The sequence below is a fragment of the Myxine glutinosa genome, chromosome 6 (assembly GCF_964187855.1).
Source record: "Myxine glutinosa chromosome 6, kmMyxGlut1.1, whole genome shotgun sequence".
Lineage (NCBI taxonomy): Eukaryota > Metazoa > Chordata > Myxini > Myxiniformes > Myxinidae > Myxine > Myxine glutinosa.
In genome coordinates, this window is record NC_136266.1 from 187,393,742 (window position 1) to 187,419,435 (window position 25,694).

Sequence of the window (25,694 nt, forward strand, 5' to 3'; positions counted from 1 at the left end):
TGATCAACAACTTGAGAACAATTAAATTTGTGCAAACATTTTAAAAGATTATTAAAACTACATGTTCAACCACCATTATCCTTCACAAAGATAACCCACATTTGAAATGAATGAGCATGACCTAAAACAGGAAAGTAAACAATTAATACTTTTATTAACAGGACTGTATTTGGCACATGACATTGCAAAGATACACATCGGAGGTCTCGCGAGATCTCGGAGACGGTGGGAGGGATTTTCGAAGCTCCACACGGTCTCCACGTTTTTCGAAGTTAAGTCTGTTCACAATTGTATTTTGTCGAAACTGTATTTATCTTTCGGTGTGTGAAGTTATTGTGTGCAACTTTGGTTGTTTCTCGGTGTTTATCTTTCATAAATTGATCGTCTGTTTGCCGTGTCGCGAGCAAGGCCTTTGCCGCGTCGCGAACGATTTGAAATCGAAGTTAAGTGATTGTTCCCATTTGTATTTTCGTTAAAACTGTATCTATTTATGGTGTTGTACGTATATTGTGTCCCGACGAAGATTTTTCGGTGCAAATCTTTCATACCTGTATTGAAAATCGTGTTAATTCGTGTCGTGTCTTGAGGCCTTGTACAGTGTGCACTGTACAACCTTGAGGCTTTGTTTTTCTCTCAGCGGTCCGTCGTTTGTGATCCAATAACTTTCGTTCTCTGTATTCCCAGACTTTTCACCCATAGCCTACTTCCTTGTGTAAATCTCAACTCAAAAAAAAAAAAATAACATTTCCTTCTCTGTTCTCATTCGTTTATTCATTCTTATTCGTTCGTTCGTTCTTCGACCACGTGTTTCTCCCCCATTTCCCCAGATAGTTTTCACTCATTAACCTTCAATGTTTACACTTTCCCCTCAAGTTATGTATTCCGTCATATTTTATAACACCTTTTTCTTCTTCTTCTTTAAAAGGCTGCTTTCGACTTGCTCACCAAATCAATTCATCCCAAAAAAAATATCCATCTCCTATAGTGCCTTTTTTCTACATTCCCTAAACTCTCCTGCACTCCATCCTCCATCCAGCGTCCTTAAACGTATTTTTAACTCGAATGTCACAAGAAACTCATTTTGCAATAAATGTTCGTTTCCCATAAATCGTACACTTTCAAAAATCCAATCTCACCCCTCCCCTCCAAATCTTCCCCATAACCCCTCCCCTCCAAATCTTCCCCATCACCCCTCCCCTCCAAATCTTCCCCATCACCCCTCCCCTCCAAATCTTCCCCATCACCCATCCCTTTCAAATCTCCCCCCTTGCCCCCTCCCTCCTAAACTACCCCCTCACCCCTCCCCGCCAAGACGCCCCCTCGCCCCTCCCCTCCTAGACTCCTGCCTCACCCCTCCCCTCCAAATCTCCCCCATATCCCATCCCTTTCAAATCCCTCCCCTTGTCCCTTCCCTCCCAAACTCCCCCCTCACCCCTCCCCTTCAAATCTCCCCACCCTCATTGCTTCTCAATTTCCCCCCTCTCACTCCCCCTCCTCAAAGCGTCCTCCCCGCTTCTTCCCCCTTCAAACTCTCACCTCCATCTCCCCCAACCTTCTGCCTCGCTCTTCCCCCTCCTCAAATAACACCTCATTGTGGCTCACCCAATCACCATCAAACCTTTTGTCCGCCCCATCCTTCCCTTTCTCCGAGCTATTCTGAAATCTCTGACACACCTTCAACAGCTCTCCCTACCTCTTCCACCTCTTCCACATCTTACCCTACCCCTCCTCCCCCCTGTTCTGTATCTCATGCTCCCCCTTCCTCTTCATTAACGGTATGGACCTCAAACATCCGGGGCCTTCGTTCAAACTTAACTGACCTCTCCATACAGGTTGCTTCTGTCAAACCAGACGTGATCTGCTTAACAGAAACTTTCCTCCTTTATGTCTCTGATTCCATAGTATCTCTCCCGGGCTACTCCCTCCTCCGGTATGATAGACCTGAGCCTCGTCCTGGAGGCGGGGTTGCTATCTTTATCAAAAACTCTCTTCCTCACTCGCCCTGCACTGCACTCTCTCCACCTCACCCCCAGGAATACCTCTGGCTACGGCTTCCCCTTCGCTCCCACCTCTTGTTCATATGTGTGTTGTACCGTCCACCAAACAGTGATGACTCCATCTACATCTCGCTGTCTGATGATATGGACCAACTTCTATCTACTCATCCCAACTCTCTCTTCCTCATATGTGGTGATTTCAACTGTCATCATGCCAGTTGGCTGGGTGTGGGTACCTCTCTCACCAGCCATGGCTCCTCAGCAAAGGACTTCTGCGACTCACTGGGACTGACACAATCTGTCAATTTCCCGACCCGGATCTCAGTCAACGGAACATCTTCTCTTCTGGACTTGGTTATGACTAACTTCCCTGAAAATGTCTGCTGCTCTTCTTCTGCTCCGATCGGATCATCTGATCATGTCCTTGTTAAAGTGGACATCTCTCTGACCATCCTCAGGGAGCCTGCTCAGCGTCGACGAGTCTGGCATTTCACTCAGGCCAACTGGCACGGTCTTCAAGCAGCCATCAATCATCTGGACTGGTCTCCCATCTCTACCACCTCTGACATAAACTCATCCTGGGAATTCTTCCAAAGTAAATTGCTCTCTCTCATGCACAGATTTATCCCATCTCGTCTTCAGTTGTCATACCCTCCCTCCCGTCCATGGTACACGGAATCTTGTGGTGAGGCTGTTGCCCAGAAACAACTTGCCTTCGTCTCCTGGAAAGCAAATCCAACGGAAGGAAATCTCATTTCCTTTCACAAAGCCCGAAACAAGTGTGTGTCCACCCTCAGGAGAGCCAGGAAACAATATCTCTCCGTTCTCAAGACCGAACTCTCTTATCTGTCTCCCTCTTCCAAATCCTGGTGGCGTCTGGTCAAATCCGTTTCTGGTGTTTGTTCCCCCTCCATCCCCTCCCTTACCTCAAACGGCTACAAAGCTGACTCGGCACGTGAAAAAGCTGAATGCCTCAACTCTGTGTTTGCCTCTAAATCTTGTGTCCCAAACCCATCCCTCTCTGTACCCACCATACCCAGTCGTACCCTGCTGCTCCTGGACTCCGTGTCCTTTCCTCCTGACAAGGTGGAAAAGTTTCTGTCAACCCTCGACTCTGATTCTGCAACTGGACCCGACGGCATCAGCCCACGGGTCCTAAAATCCTGCTCTGCTGCTCTATCTCACCCTCTCTCTGTTCTCTTCACCCTCTCTTTTGCTCAAGGTCAACTGCCATCTGCTTGGAAATCAGCCAACATCACCGCTTTGCACAAAAAAGGTGCAAAAACAGATCCTAGCAACTACAGACCAATCAGCCTTCTCCCAATTATCAGCAAAGTCATGGAATCCATCATTGCTTCGGATATGAAATCTTTCCTCTTCTCCAATGGCTTGATCTCTGATCATCAATTTGGTTTCAGACCAGGTCACTCTACTCTGGACATGCTGCTTCTGCTGTCTCAACAATGGATGGAGGTCCTCAATGCCAAACAGGAAATTAGAGCTGTCTCCCTCGACATATCACGTGCCTTCGACACGGTCTGGCACCCCGCTCTGCTCACCAAACTCTCCTCCTTTGGTATCCATTGAAATCTCCACGCATGGCTGGCGGACTTCCTCTCTAGTCGTCGTCAACGTGTGGCCCTGAATGGGTTTCTCTCATCTCCTCTTCCTGTTCAGGCTGGAGTTCCCCAAGGCAGTGTTCTGGGCCCCGTGCTTTTTCTGGTCTTCATCAATGATCTCTCTGACTCTCTCGAAAATCCTCTCTATCTCTTTGCTGATGACTCCACTCTCTGCCGCTCCATTCCTCTTCCCTCAGATCGGCAGTCTGCTGCCTCCTCACTCTCTGAAGACCTGGACAAAATCACAGACTGGTCAAACAAGTGGAACATGTCTTTCAATCCTGACAAATCTCACACTCTTACTATGTCTCTCCGAAAAGATCGACTGGACAAGCCTCCCATCTACTTTCTCAACAATCCTCTCCAAGAAGTTCTGTCGCTCAAGATTTTGGGTCTCACTATCTGCCATGATCTTTCTTGGGAAAACCACATTTCCAAGCTGGCCTCCAAAGCCAGTCGCCGACTGGGCATCCTCCGTCGTGCGAAGTCCTTCCTCGGCACACCCGAGCTCCTCACCACATACAAGGCTTTCATCCGCAGCTCAATGGAATACTGTTCTCCCCTATGGGCCGGTGCTCCTGCCTCACACCTAGCTCGGCTTCACGCTGTTGAAACCAAAGCTTTCAGAATTATTGGAATCTCCCGCGATGAAGCTATCTCTGAGGGCCTTTCACTCACTCACCGCAGGCAGGTAGGTGGTCTTTCTGTCTTCTACCGACTCCTCTCCGGCCTTGCACCCCCAGCTCTCTCTGTGCTCTGTCCCCCAAATATTCCTACAGGTCGCACAAGATCTGCCAGCAACCCTCTGATGGTTAAACTGCCGAAATCTCGGCTCTCTGCTCACCTTCACTCTTTCATTCCTCTTTTCTCCTGCCTCTGGAACAAACTCCCTCACTCCCTTCAATCCCACTCCTCCCTCCAGGTCTTTAAAACAGCTGTTCACCACCATCTCTTATCTTCCCCCATCCAAAACCTTGATCTTTTCTACCCCCGCTAATTCACCCCAGATCCACCTTGTTTGAAATTCCAACTTCTTTCCTGGAAGTCCTGGCAGTGTCCATGTGTTTTATACCTCTCCCACCGCCCCCTTCCCATGCCCCCCCCCCCTTCCCATGCCCCCCCCCCCAAAGCCCTCGCCCTCTCTCAGATCTCTCGATGTCTCCATGTCTCTCGGTCCCTGCTCTCAAATGTTGTGTTTGTGTCCTTCCCCCTCTCTCCCCATCTTGTCTACCGCTCCCGATGTTATATGTTTTATGTGTCGGTTTGTCTTTCTGTGTGATTAATGTTCGCTCTTTCACGAGCCTCGATCTTGTATACAAAAAAAAAAAAAAAAAAAAAAAAAAAAAAAATCACTCCAACATGGGACAACACACACTTAAATACAAAACAAGGCAAATTATGATAAGCAGACATGAATTTTGGTGACCACTCAAGATGCACCAAATCCGAGGCGGATTTAAAGTTTTGGGGGCCACGGCCACAAAAATATTTAGGCCCAAAACATTCCCCAAATGAGAGCAAGGCGATTGTCACTAATATGCCACCGCATAGTCCCTGCCCATGGCAATGGGTAGACACCTTCGTTCACTGTCCTAAAAACAAGTTTGGTTTAAATCCCTTCAGCTGTTTTGAAGTATCACATTTTTACCATAGGACAAGTTTCACATCGATCAGTGAAGCATTTTTGGAGAAGATTTTTTTTAAATATCGGCTTCCAAGCTAATATGGTTGCCAAACCACGTGACATTTGTCATCAAATCTGCATATGTATGTATACTCTGCATATGTATGGGTAGGGGATCATGTTTGTGAAGTTTCATGTTGATCGGATAAGGTTCGTTTTTCTATCCACGATGGCTGCCAAACCACGTGACCTACAATGTCATAATTTTCAAACGATATTCAACAATGGTGTTGGATGACATTTGTAAAATTTCACATCAATAGGACAAGCGGTTTCAGAGATATAATTATTTAATATTTTCATTCAATCCAATATGACTGCCAAACCATGTGACCTATGAAGTCATAAATTTAATATTTCAATACAAATAGGTCAGAGAACATAATATGCATGCAATTCCAGATTTTTAGGATAAGGCATTCGATTAAAACCTTTTTGGCTAGTATACCACTTCACTGATGGTGTCATCATTATCATGGTATTGTTCCCATTTGGAAGTACTTGACAATGTGGCAAGTTTCAAATTTTTACATTCCGCGGTTTCCAATAATTATTTTTTAATCATTTGTGCTTAATCCAAGATGGCTGCCATACCGTGTGACCTGTGACCACAATTATCATATAAACATTCTGCATGGGTGTCACTCCCATCCTGAAAGTTTCGTCTCAATCGAACATATGGTTGCTGAGAAAAATGAGGTTTAGCCCGGACGGACGGACAACCCAAACACATAATGACTCCGGCCACCTTCAGGGGCCAAAGCATAAAAACACGAATACATGAAAATGCATTAATACTGTCGTGTCCCCGGGGTTAAGTCCCCAAGAGGACGAATGACCAAAATGAGCTTTAACTCGGATACCCAACCAATACCCAGCTTGGCGGTAGTGACACGCGCGGGAAGGTTTGAGGCCTGATCTGATCAGACCACACGCAGGGATTAATCTGAACCCACAAACACGAAGACGGGACAGCAAAATCCACAGTACAAGGAAAGTAAAATTCAACAAATAATGATTTAATGAAAATAAATGCAAATAACAGTGAAAGGTGAGATAAAACTAAAATTCCTAAATGATGGAGGAACCCTCCACTCAGACTCGTATATAAACAAGGGGAAAACGAAAGTAAAAATAAATTGGTTCACGAGTTATCAGAGTGACCACTATATTCGTCATTGTGTGTGTGTGTGTGTGTGTGTGTGTGTGTGTGTGTGTGTGTGTGTGTGTGTGTGTGTGTGTGTGTGTGTGTGTATGTGTGTGTGTGTGTGTGTGTGTGTGTGTGTGTGTGTGTGTGTGTGTGTGTGTCCACAGCATAACTACCCGATGATATCATCCGATCTTGATGAAACTTGGGTGGGAGGTTGATATCATGATCTAGTTGTGTCCTGCCTTGAGTGGGCATATTGCGCCCATTGTAGGCGGAGCGACGCCCAAAAAAGATGTCTTTTTAGGGGGTAATCGAGTTCAAGCTACATCTTCTCCGAGGGAGTTGGTGGAATCTGACAGTGGTTTCGGTATTTGGTTAGGCCAATGTCAAGTGTCTAGCCCTGTGGAGCTCGATTTTTCATTTTCGCCCCAAGGTCAAGGTCACAAGGTCACGAAATTTAGAAAAGTCAATTTTTGATCGTTTTATTACATTGTTCGCTTCCCGATAGGGTGAAATATCGTACATTATCTTATATTATCACATACATCATGAAATACAAGTTTTCCAACAAATTTAAGAATCTTTGACCTTTGAAGGTCACAAAGGTCAAATTTTCAAAGTCATCGGAATTGAACCGAATTTTCGGTATTGTGTGGCTAACTAACCTCATAACTGATTATACATTATTTTCTATCTCATTTCAAGGTCAGTAACCTTCGTTTGGACATTTCCAGGCCAGCACCACACACAATTACATACAGCTGGCTCTTAAAGGCCTGCGCACGCAGCGCATTGGGGCCCTTTGTAAATAGGCATGTACACTGCATGTCGGGGGCCGACACCTGCCAAGTGGGCCCCCGACCCCCCCAGTCCGGGCCTGTTTCGGTTATAGTCCGTCCATTGTCATTGAATACCGCTCGCTCGTGAACCATCGTCGTCTCCTGACTTGTTTGATGTTTATAGTGCCGGCACTTAGCGTTGTTGTTCAAGCGAGGCCAACGAATGAAGTCGGCAGCACAAAGGGGCCCACAGCCGCGCACAGGAAAGATGCATGCAATGGCACGAAGCTCCTCTGAGTCTCGCCACAGACGTGAAGGGATTGCGTGTTGCCGGTCCTCTCCCGCTCGTCCCCTTCCGACCGACGCGCCAAGGCCTCAGGAACGTCTCCACAGGCGTACACGAGGCCAAACAGCGACCGTTTGCTCGCGTGACCGAGAGAAGAGATTTAGCAAGGGCGAGACGTCTTCCTCTTCCTCCTCCCTCCAATTTCCAAAGTTTCACGAACAGACACGGCCCGAGACACAGCCGTTTGCCAGAGCGACTAAGACAAAGGGAAAGAGTGAGTGAACGACCGTTCCTCACGTAAAGCCAGGACCAGAAGAGAGATAAAAATGTGACCGTCTTCAACAAATGTCAGGACCAAGAGAGAAAGATGGCACGACAGCTTCTCTTTTTCTTCACTCTTGAATGTTCCACGCTGACATCACACTCTGTCCAATCTCCGAGCGCTACTCAATCACGAAGGCCGGGGCGTGTCCTCCCCATTATAAGTCGTCGAGGGGGTGGGGGGGGGGGGCGAGGGGGAGGGGTGAAGTCCAACCATCGTTCGGGAATGTTCAGATGACGTCGTTGGCCATGAGGCGGGGTTTGCGCGACGATCGGCAAATGTGCTGGGTGTTGGTTAGCCCTGGCGGCGTTGTGAGCGAATGAGTCCATTTACAGTGCGACTGTTGTAGGTATTGTGGCGGCCCTTTTTGATGCAATAACAAAGAAAGGAAAAATCACAGGGCAATTACACACTGGGGTTTATCCTTAAGCCATACCTAATTAGCATAGCGCCACCCCTCGTATGGAGACACATATACAATCTTACCCGGACAGTAGGCCTAACTTAATTTACAGCGAGGTGGGTTCTTCTTCTTCGCGACATTCGGAGCATTCTAAACCTACACGTTCTGAACTTCATCAAGGTATTTCATCCATACCCCAAAAACACAATACGTAGACTCCATTCAATGTTACACCGAGTTAATAAAGCACACACGAGGACTTTGTACATCTACTAGGACTAGGTACATCTACTAGGACTAGGTACATCTACGAGGACATGGTACATCTACTAGGACTAGGTACATCTACTAGGACTAGGTACATCTACGAGGACATGGTACATCTACTAGGACTAGGTACATCTACTAGGACTAGGTACATCCACCAGGATGAGGTACACTACTACTAGGACTTGGTACATCTACTAGGACTTGGTACATCTACTAGGACTTGGTACATCTACTAGGACTTGGTACATCTACTAGGACTTGGTACATCTACTAGGACTTGGTACATCTACATGACGAAGTTTGTATTTTGCACACCGCTCCTTTCCTATTCCATCTCGAGGCACTGCACGACGTCATCGCTGGACACCGAAGGGGGCCCGGCGATGACGTGCGCTGAAAGGGACTACTCAGTTTTCAGTCCATTTGTTTGGTTTTTTTTCTTTCTTCTTTATTTGTTTTTGTTTGTTTGTCCGGGCGATATCACAGCCATCGTTTGAGCAAGGAAGCTGAAATTTGGACAGGACAATGACCAAGTGATTTGGCTGTAAATGGTATGTTGGCTTTATTGATGAATCAATTAATCGATTAATTATTTAATTGATATACGTGGGAAAGTTACATGCCCAGACAGGCCGTTGATGCTCCTATGGTTGGCAGTGAGTGCCCCGGAAGCATTGACGGAAAGAGAGTGGCAATCATATGTGTGGGAAAGTTACATGCTCAGTCAGGGTCGCCCAGATAGCACAGATGGCAGAGCACTGGTAGTGTTTTCCAGAGGACCTTGGTTTGATTCCTGGTCTAGGCATGTAATTTCCCCACACATATCAATTTAATTATTTAATCCTGTTCATTAATCAAAACACTTGATTAATTTTTTTTTTTTTAAGTTACACATTCAAATCAAACGGTGGTGGTTTAGGTATTCTATAAGGCAATTGATTAATATTTTTAATTATTTTAAGATTATTATTTAGATTTTTTTAATTATTAATCACTTTTTTATTTTCTCTCACATCTGGGGATCTCAGGCACCTTTTGAGCTAGGAATCAATAATCGGACACTACAATGAAAAAGTGATTTGGCTGTAAGTGGTATTTTTGATTTATTGATCAATACATTTATCGATTAATTATTTAATTATATACTTATTATTGAATTCATTTTGTTGTTTGGGAATAAATCTGTTTGGTTTTAAAAGATTTAACAGTCTCGCGTTTCTCCTCAGCTCTGCATGAACATAACTGCCATAAATTGAACATCCCCTGAGGGAAATAAAGCCAGTTCAGTCCATCCATTCAGTGGCGGTTAATCGCCCTGAACAAAACAAATATATATATATATATATATATATATATATATATTTTCCTTGGGAAAGCTTTGTTAGTCCAAATGCTTGTTTCCTGTCTGCATCAGAGAAAACTGCTAATAGTACCCCAATTCATAAAAAGAGTACCAAACCAAATACTCTCATCTAGAGACCAGTCAGTCTTTTCCCAATCATAAGCAAAGTAATATAAATTGTATTTTTCAGTCTTCAATACTTTGTTGTCTTACTGACCGATCTCCGACCATGTTTGTTTTTTATGCCCAGGTTATTCTAGCATTGGTCAGGCAGTTTCTATAATACAAAAAGAAAAAAAAAATGTATTAATTCAAACTCAATCTAAAATGAGGGTAAAGGGTCATCTTACTGGAAATTTCCCAAGCATTCTATACAGTCATCCCTGCCCTGATTTGCCAATTGTCCGTGCATGGAAATAGCGATCAGATTTCCTCTGTGCTTGCAAGCAGCTAATTGCCTTGGATGGCATTCCTCTCAAGGCAAACGTCTCCAAAAGGTTTTCTTTTTTTGTTGTTTGTTTTTTTTTCAAAAAAGAAACAAAAAATATTTACTTCCGTTTTCAAGAGTTCAAATCCAAAATCATGGTACCCACCAATGGCATTTGGAAATTCACACCACTGGGAAATGAGATAGAAACTACATATCGATACATTACTAACATAATTGCCTTTGCCGATTTCGAGACTACTTTTGTACATGAGGCGATTCGTCAAATTGCCTTCGCCGATTTTGAGAATACTTTTGTGCATAAGGCAATTTTTCCAAAAATAAAAATCGCGTTTTTTGGATCGAAAATTAGTTTGATCGTCATGAAATTTTCTGGAGATGTTGGGTATAATTAGGTAATAGTGAAGAAAAATTTCATTGCAAAAAACGATCGAAGGCAATTATGTTAGTAACGTATTGATATACAGTCGTGGCCAAAAATATTGGCACCCTTGCACTTTTTTCAAATAATGCACCGTTTCTTCCAGAAAATTGTTGAACTAAAAAATACTTTGGTATCCACATTTGTATTTCTTTGGTTTGCAGTGGAACAAAACAAAAAAAGCTGAAAATTTTCTAAATCTTACCTTATTCCAAACATAAATCCTAAAATGGCCCGGCCAATATTATTGGCACCTTTTAGAAATTGTTAGAAATAATTAGATTTCAAGCAGGTGATTCTCCTTTACTTTGGAATTGAACTCACCTGTGATGAGTGGCAAATGCCTGCAATATAAAAATCACTCATTGAACCAGTTTGAATAGAGAAAAAAGAGTCATTCTGCTGTTTTGTATCACTGTGTGTATACACACATGCAATGCACAATGCGCATGGAGAAAACAAAGGAAACCAGAGAATTGTCTGAGGTCAGACACAAAATTGTAGCCAAGCATGGACAATCCCAAGGCTACAAGTCTATCTCCAGAGACCTTGATGTACCTGTGTCCACCGTATGCAATGTTATCAGGAAGTTTAAGGTACATGGCACTTTAGCCTACCTCCCTGGACATGGCCACAAGAGAAAACATGATCAAAGATTGCAGTGAAGGATTGCTCAAGTGGTGGATAAAGCACCTTGATCAATTGCCAAACAGATTCAAGCTGACCTTCAGACACAAGGTACGACAGTTTCACCTTACACCATCCGTCGCCAACTCAATGAAAGGGGGTTCTATGGAGGACCCCACTGTTGAGAGAGAGACTTAAGAGAGCCCAACTGGAGTTTGCCAAAACACACCGGAACAAGCCAAAATCCTTCTGGGAGAGTGTCCTGTGGACAGATGAGACTAAATTAGAGCTTTTTGGTAAAACACATCATCTCTATGTTTACAGAAAACAAAATGAAGCCTTCAAAGAAAAGAACACTTTCCCTACAGTCAAACATGGAGGATGTTCAGTGATGTTTTGGGGTTTCTGTGCTGACTCTGGCACTGGGTGCCTTGAATGTGTGCATGGCATCATGAAATCAGGATATTACCAAGGCATTTTGGAGCGTAATGTTCAAACTAGTGTCAGAAAGCTGGATCTCTGTCGAAGGCCATGGGTCTTGCAGCATGACAATGACCCCAAACACACTTCAAAAAGCACCCAGGAATGGTTCAAGACAAAACGCTGGACTGTTCCGAAGTGGCCAGCAATGAGTCCAGATCGAAATCCCATTGAACACCTGTGGGGAGATCTGAAAACACCAGTTGGGAGAAGGCACCCTTCAAATCTGGGAGAACTGGAACAGTTTGCACAAGAAAAGTGGGTGGGCCAAACTGCCAGTAGAGAGGTGTAGGAAGCTCTTTCATGGCTAATCAACTGGTGTTGGCCTAATGGTTAGGGCGGTGGGCTTGGGATCCTAAGGTCCTGAGTTCGAATCCCATTGAATTAAGGGCAGGTAGGGTTGACTCAGCCTGTCATCCTTGAGGTCGGCACAATGAGCACCAGATAACTGGTTATAGAGAGGCATTGCTTCAGCGGCAGATGCGCCCACATAAAAATGATGCAACCAGCAACCGGGTGGCTGCGCAGGAACCACCCATTCATGGCATGGAAGTGCTTGACTGTAGTTATTTTGTCCAAAGGCTGTGCTACCAAATATTAAGTCTTGGGTGTCAATAATTTTGTCAAAGCCCTTTCTTTTTATTTTCTGATTTATTAAGTTCTGAATCAAAAAACAAAGGCTCTATAATATCAACAGTGAACTAAATAATTGTGGAGACCAAATAATTTTGTCAATTTCAACGTATTTTTTGAGAAAATTGTGAGTTATTTGAAAAAAGTGCAAGGGTTCCAATAGTTTTGGCCATGACTGTACATGGACTAACATGTGTACCGGGTTTCGCCAAAATAAGACCATCCGTTCAATGTTAGGGTGGGGTTATTTGTTTTGAACTTTGCTTGGCCGAAAGTGAACTTTTGATCAAATAAACATCTGCAAATACAAACCTGAACTCAAGATTCAAATCTGGACAAATCCAGTGTCTACACTATAGGTTCTCAAAGTGGTCCCTACCGCCCCCCAGTGGGTGCTGGGAACTTTCAGGGGGGCGCTCCAGAGTCCACGGGCGGTAGGGGGGTGCTGGCAATGATTTGGGGGGCACTGGCGATTTAAAGGAGCAGCGGCGATTTGGAGCGCTCATTGGGCTTCCTGCAGTCTGAACAGGTTACCACGCGCCATTCGGCAAATTGGCCATCCAATCAACGACCACATTCTTCCCACCTCCGCATGGTTTTTATGATCACATATTCGCTGATGTCGTGTAGGTATTTTCTTGTCCATACATGCTCACGCAACAAACATGATAGTGTATGACACCAGCGAAATACTATTGGCCACCAATGCGGCCAATAGTACAACACTAATTTTTGTCACGTGGTGCCATTTCAACAAATCGGCTTGCAAGAATCTTTTTATGCGGGATATAACACACTCTATTCGTGCTGGACTATTCAACATGCCTGGTTCAACTTTACAGCCTGGCCTTGCCAGCACAGACATTGGGCAAGGTATGAACAGTCAGTGTTAGCGCTGGTGTTAGTCTTTCGACATTTTGGCATGTTGATTTCGTTATTCAAAAAAGCTTCACGTCCGGTCGGCTTCAAGATGTCGGCCTCAAAGAAAAAGTGTCGTCAGTATTCCGTTGAATACATCAAGTATGGATTCATTCCATCTCCGACGAACAAACAGTTACCGATGTGTTTGTTGTGTGGTATCACACTGTCCAATGAAGCAAAGAAACCATCTCGACTGAGCGAGCACATGAGTAAAACGCACAGCGATAAGGCTCGCGCAGAAAGATCCAATCTATTTCCAATTGCTGAAAGAGAAATTTGAGAAGCGATCCACGGTAACGACGATGTTCAAAGCCAGCCAAAAGCTCGTGGATAAAGGACTGGAAGCGTCGTATAAGCTGTCATTGCTCATCGCCAGATCTGGAAAACCGTATTCAATCGGCGAACAGTTGGTCAAACCAGCTGTTGGGGAAGTGATAAAAACCGTTATGGGCCAGGATCCGAATCCAGTTCTCTCGTCGATTGCGCTCAGCAATGATTCCGTGGCCAGGCGGATTGATGAAATGTCATCAGATGTAGAAGATAAGCTGTGTAGTGAGCTGAGAAGCACACACTTCGCCATCCAGCTGGATGAGTCCACTTTGCGTGACAGTGAGGCTCTGTTACTCTGCTACGTTCGCTTCATCCGTGATCAGGAAATGGTGGAAGAAATGTTGTTTGCCTGCTCTCTCCAAACCGATACGAAGGGTTCTTCCATCTTCCAAACATTGGAGAAGTACTTTACTGAAAAGAACATACCGATATAGAACATTCTCGCTTGCGCGACGGACGGGGCACCAGCGATGATTGGCCGCCAGCGTGGTTTTATTGCGCTTCTGAAGATCCAGGTACCGTCCGTGTTCGCCATTCACTGTGTCATGCACCGCCAGCATCTTGTAGCAAAAGCTCTCAGCACCAGACTTCATACATCACTCCAAACAGTAATCAAAGCAGTGAATCAAATAAAAACAAAGCAGTAAAGGTGTCGTCTCTGCATGATCGGCTGTTTCGTCAGCTTTGCCAGGAGAACGATGAGGCATTCGAGCGGCTCCTGTTGCATACCGAAGTTCGATGGTTGTCCAAAGGCGCTTGTTTGACCCGTTTCCATGCCCTCTTCTCAACAGTGGTCGAGTTTCTGTCGGAAATTGATACGGAGCTATCGGAGAAAGTGAATGCGATTGAGCATGATGTGGCTTACCTCACGGACATATTCAGTATACTGAATGATGTCAACAAACAACTCCAGGGTGACCATATGACGCTGATTAAAGCAAAGAAAGTGATCGGCGCGTTCGTAACCAAGGCGACTCTGCACAGGGAAACCCTCGGCCGCAGAGATATGTACTACTTTCCCCAGTTGGCAAAGGAAACTGCTGTTTCTGATGAAGAGCTGCTCGTTTATTGCAATCACCTTGAGAAGATTCATGGAGATATGGAGCAGCGTTTCAGAGACATGCTAGAACTGTCGGTGCCAGCATGGGTGATCAACCCATTCAAATGTGACATTCAAGATGTGAAGCACGAATTACAGGACGAAATCATCAACCTCCACAATGATGATGAGGCGAAGGCAAGATTCTCGCAGCATGAATACGGCAAATTCTGGATTCTGGAGCGGGGCGAATACCCCGCAATGCGGACAGAGGCAGAACTGCTGCTGATGGTGTTCCCCACATCATACCTCGTTGAAAGAGGGTTCAGCGCCGTGATGGTGCTGCTGACCAAGTATCGAAACCGCCTTGACATTACCAAGGGGGGCGATCTGCGTCTCTACCTCACTGAGATGGAGCCAGACGTTCGTAATCTCGCAGCGAGTCACCAGGCCCACCCTTCACACTAACGGTATTTGGGCCTGTGATAACAGATTCCCAGTTTGCCTCACCTGGACCTGTTCTGCTGAAACATTGTAGGTCGTGCAAAATAAAATAAAAAGTAAAGTAAAATAAAGTAAAATATTATTCAGAAAATATTTGGCTTCTGTTATTTTTGCTTCCTATCTACATAAATTCTGGGTGTCCGACCACGAACGATAGGACAAGCGGGGCATTGGGCCGGTCCAAGAGGGCAGAAGGGGGCGGTAGTCCAAAAAAGTTTGAGAACCACTGGTCTACACCATGCCCAATATTGTACAACACCAACACCATCACCATCACCTCCCCTCGTTCCATCACCAGTTGCAGCAATAATTACAAATCTAAGTCCAACAATCTACTAAGTCTTCCCAAGTTAGAATAACAGCCATACCTTTCACGTAAATCATCAAAATTTGAGCCATCTTCATCGATTTCCTGCTGCATCATTTGGTTCGCATTAATGTGTGTGTTGTTTTCATAATCATCACCTTCCTTCGTTTTTTCATCAGAAAAAACTACTTCATCAGAAAAAGCTACTTCATCAACTCCTTGGCCAGGAAGCAATGCTGGCAGCAAGTTTTCCTGAGACAGGCTCCCAGAAAGATCATTTTTACAGTCATCTGTAGGGCTCTTGATTGAGCACTCATCAGCACCAGAAGCTGTTGAATTGATGGAGCTCTTCCTCTGTAACTCCTGGAAGTAATCTGACTGTTTCGGACCCTTCGTGTCGAGATTGGTCCCAAGCTTGAGCTCTGTCATGAGGGTATTTTGGTAAGATGTAACAGCAGTAAACTCTGTCTGGGGAAAAATGAAATTTTTCTCCTTGTGAGTAATGGTGGAAGGTACAACATTGCTCTGAATGACATGCAGTCTTGGAGCATATCTGTGCATTGCACTGAGCAACAAGTACTCATTCTTCTGAAAATAATGGTTTGTAAGCTTCACCTGCAACACAGACATCACCAAAATAAGTCAAAAAATTACTTTCTCCACATTATACAGTTCATGGTGTGGAGGATGAGGAGAGCTAAATCGAAAAAAAAAGAAAATGAAAAGAAATGAAGGAAGAACAAAAAATTTGGGAAGAAAATGAGACAGGATACCACAGCGGTTTAAGTAGATATATAAGGTTGATAGGTAAGGTATAGATATATAGGTATAGATATATAGGTAAGGGCAAAAAAAGGGAAAGAATATGCATCGGATATAATAAAGTGAAGGGTCAAAAAGGAAAAGAAAAAGTTAAATGGTAAAGTTTTGATTTTTTTTTCTTTCTTAAATCAGTGTCTAAGTCTCAGATATTCAACCATTCTAGTAGTCTGGACAAAATGAAACGTACTTTTTTTCTATAGGCAATATCAAATACAGGTATATTCCATTAGCAGAGGATGCAAAAATGCTCAAACCATCAGATTTTGTAAACTAGAATGACACTCGGCCAAGCGCATACTTTGACCAGGCTGAACAGTTTACGTTTTGTATCCCACTGATAGGCCGGATCCGGACCTGAACCAAAATCAAATCGGCTTGTTCTCGTCACCAACTCAACTCATCCACAAAGTTTTGTCATAACGTATTCACAACTTTTTGAAATATCATGCTATACATCGCTTTTGGCCCAATCAATAAATGCTGAAGAATCACCTAAGAAATTTAAAAATAATTCGTATCCGTATCAGAAATCAGATCTTCGCCAAAATCAAATTGATTCGTCCTTGTCACAAACCCAACCTGTCCACAAAGTTTCGTCCGAATCCGTGGATAACTTTTTGAGATATCGTGCTATTTATCACTTTTGTCCCTATCTCTCAATGGTGAAGAATCACATAAAAATTCTCGGATCAGGATCTTCACCAAATTCTAATCATTTTGTCCTTGTCACATACCAAACCTCTCCAACAAATATCGTCTGAATCCATCCACAACTTTTTGAGATATCCTTTTCACAGACAGATGGACAGACAGAGGTGAAAACATAACTTCCGCCCACCTTCAGTGGCGGAGGTAAAAATCGGCACTCATAACTAGAACGGCACTCATACAGCATAAAGTCTCGCCTTTCTTTGCGTATTTGCGAATATTTGTAATAAAGTAAATGTGTGAACACTATTAGCCAATCAGCGTGGTAGACACTGCAAAGTGGGATGAAAAAGAGAGCTCATCATCACGACATGGGGAGAAGCTCGTGTGCTTTTCCATACAAGCCTTTTATCAATCGTGAGTCAATCAGCAAGGCAATAGTTATTATCTAATAGTTTAATGATTGACGACGAAGTAACATCAGGACTCAGTAAAGCATGTGTGTCCTTTGGAAGATCGACACTCTTTGGCATGAAAGTGGTATTCCCCTGGACACCAAGATCAGTGTCTATCGTACCGGTGTCTTATCGACAAAATCCTGTACAGATGTGAACCTTGGACACCCTACCATCACCATATCAAACACCTTGATCAATTCCACATGTGATGCCTTCATAAGATTATTGACATCACATGGCCAGACAGAATACCTAACACCTCAATCCTAGACCGCTGTCGTATCCATGGAATTGAGTATTTCCTGATGCAAGCCCAGCTTTGCTGGTCAGGCTACCTCACACACATGGAAGACCATAAAATCCGAAGAGCGCTTTTCTATGGACAACTCAAATTTGGGAAACAGTCACATGGTGGATAAGAAAGCATTATAAGGATGTCCTTAACTGCACTCAAATTTCGTGTCATTCCAGTTGTTACCTGGGAACATCAGGCCATAAGCACGCCAGCTTGGCGTAACATTTGCCGCAAAGGCCTGGACCACTTTGAATGTGGGAGACTTGCTATTGAGAGACAGCGGAAGCAAGAAAGGAAAACCTGCCAACGTCCATCTCCACAAGAACCAGTCTATACCTGCAATGTTTGTGGTAGATGCTGTGGGCCCCGCATTGGACTATGCAGCCATCACACAATGCTTAGTGAGTACGCCAACAAGGGGAAGAGATTCGACGAAAGCGATGACTCACAGTATCATGATCATCATGATCATCATGATCATTTAATCGTAACTTTTGTTCGACATCTTCTAGACAATTGAGCAAAATACATGTTCCCAGCCGGTGCTTTGCTTTACAATACATGTCCCCTGTCAGTAGTCCAGGAGCCAGAATCTGCTCATAATGGTTTCGTGCAACACCCACTACACAGTTGGTTTGTCACTTCCAGGTGATTGGGGAACATCTATAGAACAAATCCAGCCCTGGTGTACAGTTGAATTGTGGCAGCAACAAGAAATGGCAGCCACTTTTCTATGAGGGGGGTGGTGTCCGAGGCGTAAATCTGAGATTTTGACGGATTTCATTTATTTATTTTTTCTCAGCCCCTACAGGCAAGATACATCCAATTTTGTTGTGAAAGTTTCATTCATGAGTATGAGACATCTATATGTGTATGTTATATAATAGCTTTATATTTCACACCGACAGAGGATCCTGTCCGTGCTTGTGAACGGTTCATATGCTCCCTGTACACAACAGCTCAGGAAAGCAGGTGACACGGCGGACGAAATCAGATATTGGATGTTCTGCCAGAAAAGGCAGAGGAGTGAAGGCCTACCACCAACATCTGACAGTATTAGGCAACACATTTATCGAGCTAACTATCAGTCATTCATCTGGAAGAAGTCAATGCTCCCCAACCAAGCACTACCAAAGCCAGATGGTAATGGATGGAACATCGAAGATGGAACTCTCCAGCCCACCCTCATGATGAAAGACCCTGCTCCAGTTGGACCAGTTGAGCTGACCGCGTGCAAGTGTAAAGTGTCTGCATGTCAAGGCAGCCACGTATGTGCCTGCAAGAACAATAACATGCCATGCACAGAAGCCGGCACTTGCATGGGAGGTGAACAATGCAAAAACCCAAACAAAGAACCTACCACAAGCGACTCAGAAGATGATGATGAGGAAGATTAATGATGACATTTTCGTGATTTTATACCACTTAGAGGATGATTCAGTAGCAAAATATGTTTGTTTATTTTAATAATACAACAAACAACAGTTATATGTTAACATTGTAATGTTCAGTGAATGACTATGGTTATGATACGCAGCCAGATTTGACCTGGTGAGATATTTTTGCTGAGATTACTTGTGGACTTTTGGTCATAACAGGAATGGGGTTGATGATTTAAGGGGAAATGAAATCTATATTTTTCTGACTTTACTTAAGGATTGTCCAATTTTGTTTCTTGAAAAGATCATAAAGATATATCGTATTACAACCATAAATGCATTTGAACAACATAAAGATGATATTGCATAATTACAGTCGAAAAGCAAAAACTACATATTTCAGCGATTTTGTGTGTTTTGGGTACAATACAAGGTATTAAAAAAAATAAATTTAAATCATACTTGAACAGCACAACGAAAATCCCCTCATACTTCCCACTATCCTTGTAATTACAATGTTGAAGAATCCATATTGGAAGAGCTGAAAAAACAAAAAAAAATCGTCAATTTCGAGCTTTACGCTACCCCCTTAATAGAAAAGTGGCTGCCATTTATTGTTGCTGCCACAATTTAACTGTACATCAGGGCTGGATTTGTTCTGCAGATGTATCCCAAGCACCCTGAAATGACAAACCAACTGTGTAGTGGGTGTTGCACGAAATTCATTTTCTAGGCCTCTCTTGCAAACTGGCTCCTGGACTACAGTGCCAATTAGTGTTTTTTTAATATTCAATACATTTTAAAAACTGGTGAAATGCCGCAAAACTCGATCCTTTCTGTAACTTATCATAATAAAACACTGTAGAGTCGTAGCCAAAAATATTTGCATCCTTGCACTTTTTTCAAATATTGCACCATTTCTTCCAGAAAATTTTTGAAATAAAAAAAATATTTTGGTATCCACATTTGTATTTCTTTGGTTTGCAGTGGAACAAAACAAAAAAAAGCTGAAAAAAACCACTAAATCTTAGCTTATTCCACAAATAGATCCTAAAATGTCCCAGACAATATTATTGGCACCTTTTAGAAATTGTTAGAAATAATTAGATTTCAAGCAGGTAATTCTCCTTTACTTTGGAAATGAACTCACCTGTGGTGAGTTACAGGTGCCTGCAATATCAAAATCACTCATTCATCCAGTTGGAATAGAGAAAGGGAGTCATTCTGCTGTTTTGTGTCACTGTGTGTACCACAATGAGCATGGAAATAAGAAAGAAAACCAGAGAATTGTCTGAGGAGGTCAGACACAAGATTGTAGCCAAACATGGACAATCTCAAGGCTACAAGTCCATCTCCAGAGACCTTGATGTTTCTGTGTCCACCGTAGGCAATGTTATCAGGAAGTTTTAGGATCATGGCACTGTAGCCAACCTCCCTGGACTTGGTCGAAGCCACAAGAGAAAACTTGATCGAAGATTGAAGCTAAGGATTGTTTGAATGGTGAAGAAGCACCTCAATCAACTGTCAAACAGATTCAAGCTGACCTTCAGACACGAGGTATGACAGTTTCAACTCGCACCGTCCGTTGACAACTCAAATAAAGGGGATTCTCTGGTCAGAGACCCAGGAGGACCCCACTGCTGAGAGAAAGACACATAAGAAAGCCCAACTGGAGTTTACCAAAAACACACCTGAACAAGCCAAAAACCTTCTGGGAGAATGTCCTGGAGACATACGAGACCAAATTAGAGCTTTTTGGTAAAGCACATCATCTCTATGTTCACAGAAAACAAAATGAAGCCTTCAAAGAAAAGAACACCTTCCCTACAGTCAAGCATGGAGGAGGTTCAGTGATGTTTTGGGGTTGCTGTGCTGCCTCTGGCACTGGGTACCTTGAATGTGTGCATGGCATCATGAAATCAGGAGATTAACAAGGCATTTTGGAGCATAATGTTCACCCAGTGTCAGAAAGCTGTGTCTCTGCCGAAGGCCATGGGTTTGCAGCAAGACAATAACCCCAAACACACTTCAAAAAGCACCCAGGAATGGTTCAAGGCAGAACGCTGGACTGTTCTGAAGTGGCCAACAATGAGTCCAGATCTAAATCCCATTGAACACTTGTGGGGAGATCTGAAAACAGCAGTTGGGCGAAGGCACCCTTCAAATCTGGGGAGAACTGGAGCAGTTTGCACAAGAAGAGTGAGACAAACTGCCAGTAGAGAGGTGTAGGAAGCTCATTCATGGCTACAGGAAGTGCTTGGCTGCAGTTATTTTGTCCAAAGTCTGTGCTACCAAATATTAAGTCTTGGGTGTCAATAATTTTATCAATGCCATTTATTGTTATTTTCTGATGTAAAAGGATAAATTAAGTTCTGAATCAAAAACAAAGGTTCTGTCATATTTATAGTGAAATAAAGTATTGTGGAGACCAAATACTTTTGTCAATTTCAACATATTTTTAGAGACAATTGTGAGTTATTTGAAAAAAGTGCAAGGGTGCCAATCATTTTGGCCACGACTGTATAGTTTCAGTTGAATATGTTAAAGGGTAAGGAGAAAAAGTAAAGAAAACTGACTCATGTATAATCTACCATCTAAAACACAATGTCAGTTTGTGTGTTTGTACAGATGGCTGATGTCTGTCCCCCTTCAAAGGACAATTTGAGTCAGGTTTTAGAGGCCAATCTTTTTACACGAATGTGTGTTCACTACGGTCTATTTTTGAGGATAAAACATACTCAAAAACATTTTCCATAAAAGAGAGTTATGTCTCTTCTATTGCAATTGTAGACGGTGGCTTACAAACCGAGCCTCAAGGGCAGTGTACAGAAGTGCTTTTTTTAATAACAATAAATCCAAGGCAGAGGGAGGTGAAATTCTCTGCACATGAGCAAAACGAGTGTTCATTTACATCCGTATGATGTCTAATAAATAAATAAAACATAAGCACACCTGACACTAGGCTGAGGCTTCAGACTTTGGCACACTCACGAAGCTGTACCATTGAATAAACTTCCAACCCATCATTTTTGATGGGCTTTTTACAAGTATGTGATATTTTCTAAATCCAAAAGGCCATAACTACATTTAAAAAAATTGGCCAAATGCCACAAACTCAAACTTGTTCTGTAGCTTATCATAATAAAGCCTTTTTTTTTTTTTTATTCGAGGCTTGTATAAGAGCCAACACAGAACATACAATAAAGGGAGCAGGAGACAAGAGGAGGAGTGGGAGGAGAGGGAGAGGGGGAGAGAGAGAGAGAGGAAGAGAGAGGGAGAGAGGGAGAGAGAGAGAGAGGGAAGCACAACAGTAGGGAACAGGGACATAAGGAGATCTTTGGAAGAGAGAGGGCCGGGGCGGGGTATACGGGATACACAAGATGGACGTTGCAGGGGCTTTCAGGAAAGAAAACAGAATTTGAAGGGGGTGGGTTTAGGGTGCCTTAAAGGGGGTAGAAAAGATCAAGGTTTTGGATGAGGGAAAGACATGAGATTGTGGTAAACAGCTGTTTTAAAGACTTGGAGGGAGCAATGGGATTGAAAGGAGTGTGGGAATTTGTTCCAGAGACAGGAAAAAAGAGGAATGAAAGAGTGAAAGTGAGCAAAGAGTCTTGATTTTGGCAGTTTCACCAGAAGAGGGATGCTGATGCTGACAGTCTTTGTGCATCCTGCAGGGATATTTGGGGACAGAGCACAGACAGAGCTGGGGGAGTTAGGCTCACGAGGAGTCGGTAGAAGACAAAAAGACCACCTACCTGTCTGCGGTGAGTGAGTGAAAGGCCCTCGGAGATAGCTTCATCACGGGAGATTCCAATGATTCTGAAAGCTTTGGTTTCAACAGCGTGAAGCCGAGCTCGGTGTGAGGCAGGAGTACCAGCCCAAAGGGGATAGCGGTATTCCATTGAGCTGAAGATGAAAGCTTTGTATGCGGTGAGAAGCTCGGTATCATGGCAGATAGTGAGACCCAAAAGCTTGAGTGACAGAACTTCATTGAGAGGATTGTTGAGAAAGTATATGGGAGGGTTTTCCAAACGTGTTTTCAGAGAAACAAAGTGAGAGTGTGTGATTTGTCAGGATGGAAAGACATGTTCCACTTGTTTGACCTGTTTGTGATTTTATCCACGTCTGCAGAGAGTGAAGAGGATGCTGCCTGCTGATCTGAGGGTTGAGATATGGAGCAGCAGACAGTGGAGTCATCTGCAAAAAGATAGAGGATTTTCCAGAGAGTCGGAGAGATCATTGATGAAGATGAGAAAAAGCCCAGGGCCCAGAACACTACCTTGAGGAACTCCAGCCTGACAGGAAGTGGAGATGAGAAAATTCCATTTAGAGCAACACACTGACCACGACAGGAGAGGAAATCCACAAGCCATGAGTGGAGATTTCCATGAATACCATAATAGGAGAGTTTTATGAGCAGGCCGGGATGCCAGACCATATCGAAGGCACAAGATATGTCAAGGGAGACGGCTCTGATTTCCTCTCTGCCATTGAAGTTGTTGATACATCCATTGTTGAGACAGCAGAAGCAGCATGTCCAGAGTAGAGTGACCTGGTTTGAATCCAAATTGATGATTTGAGATGACCCATGTAACCAAGTTTCAGTGTAAATCTACAGTCACGTGAAAAAGTAAGTACACCCCATGTAAAGTTTTGACTTTTTCAACATATTTCAACATACAGCTATTTGATCTTCATTTCAACAATATTGATAGATAAAGGTGATATAATGTAACAAATATCATGAAACATTTACATTTTCTAGTCCATTGTATAATTTAAATAAACATAAATGCAAATTTCACCTGTGGAAAAAGTAAGTACACTTATCTTTATATATAAAGATATCTCTATATATAAAAAGTAAAGTATCTTTGACTACATTCACAATGTGTGGATAATATAACAAATAGATATTACTCAAATAGAATTCAAGCAAGTTTTATGCAACATGCAGCAGGAGGTGGACAAATAAAGCCTTGCACTGTACCTTGCAAAAGGTTATTTTTCTCTTCATCCAGTGGAGACCAAGTGATGGAGATTCTGGATGCAGATACAATTGATTGGGACATTCTGATGTGCTATGGACTACTGGAAAGCAAGCATCATCAAACATCTGATTGTGTTGCGAATCCACCGGTACCATATCCAGTGCCATAATATAGTCCATATTAGGGTCAAGGCCATCTATGTCAAACTGGCAATAGGGAAACATACGCCGCCCAGATCTCGCGATCAACATTTCCGTGCCATTGACGTGGAACATGGCCCAAAACCTATGGTTGACCAGAGTGACAGCTACCTTGCCTGAAGTCAAAGTAATTGGGTGGCCACCAGTTGGCAATCCACACCTGCAGCATGCATTATGGTGTTTTTTTAGCTTGGGAAGATCTTCCTGTGGAATCACCGATTCATGCTCGGTATTGTTCTGCTCGCCATTGCAAGTCGAGGTCCCCATACCTGGAAAGTCCTCTAAAGGCAAAACTGGGGAGCTGGAAGGTGATCCATCATTGTCTTCCCACCCCCATAACGTCTGCATAATCAACTTATTCTCCATTCACAAACTGGGCCTGACTATAGATCAAGATCTTTTGAAGGCAGCTTGTCTTGTGGCTTCTCACCAGGTCATTTCTTGCAATGAGCATACTTGCAAAATGTTCATACACGATGCTACTACGTCTGCAAGAGCAAGAAAAAAGGGAGAGGAGCATTAAGGTTTGTAAAATATTAGAAACAAGAATACAAGATGCTGTTATGAGAAATACTGTGGAAAATTGAGTTTACACGAGAGCAATGAGTCGTGCAAATTAGTTGCATGCAGATATTACGAGGGTCGGTACAAAAGTAATGCCTCTTATTTTTCAGTTTGTAACCAAAGGGTCATAGGAAAGCTACGTGAGATCACAATAAAAAGTTTGTATCCTAAACCCATTTTAAGTTGAGCGGCACTGTGATCACCAGATGACATAACACCACGCTTTCAAAATTGCTGCCTCGCTAGACGTACATACGAAGCAGAGAACGGTTATTGAATTTCTTACTGTGGATGAGGTTTTTTCAGTGTATATTCAAAGGCATTTTAAAAATGTGTACAGTGGGTGACTCTACCATTGATTTGAGCAATGTTAGATGTTGGGCAAAATGTTTCAAGAATGGGAAAATGGATGACGGCAAGCCTCAAAGTGGTCGACCTGCAACCGCAGTGACACTGGAAAACAAGTCAGATGATGAGCTCATTCAACAAGATCTCTTCAGCACAACACAGTAGTTGTGTGAGACAGTAGGGTATTGGAAAAACCAGCAGTCACAAGCATCATACAGGAACTTGGATACTCCAAGATGTGTGTGCAGTGAATCCCAGATTACCGTATTTTCCGGTGTATCAACCGCGGTTTTTTACCAACGGGAAAACCCTAAAAAATGGGGTGTGGTTGATACACAGTAACAGAAAAATTTGTGCATTGAAAAACTGTCATATCAACGGGACGTAATCTTTATATTACTTTGGGGTTGAGGGGATACAATGATGA

General features: G+C 43.3%; 1 protein-coding gene across 4 annotated transcripts in view; it reads right to left on the reverse strand.

Moving 5' to 3' along the window:
- The window catches only part of LOC137429055 (uncharacterized), a 346,812-nt gene that overhangs the window by 291,908 nt on the left and 29,210 nt on the right, over nucleotides 1–25,694 (reverse strand). For all 4 annotated transcript variants that reach the window (XM_068119076.2, XM_068119074.2, XM_068119077.2 and 1 more), the window contains exons 2-3: nucleotides 24,155–24,843; nucleotides 15,624–16,177 (exon numbers count right to left, since the gene is read on the reverse strand). In XM_068119076.2, coding sequence (XP_067975177.2) covers nucleotides 15,624–16,177; nucleotides 24,155–24,721 — 1,121 coding nt within the window. In that variant the 5' untranslated portion in view covers nucleotides 24,722–24,843. The remainder of the gene's footprint in view (nucleotides 1–15,623; nucleotides 16,178–24,154; nucleotides 24,844–25,694) is intronic.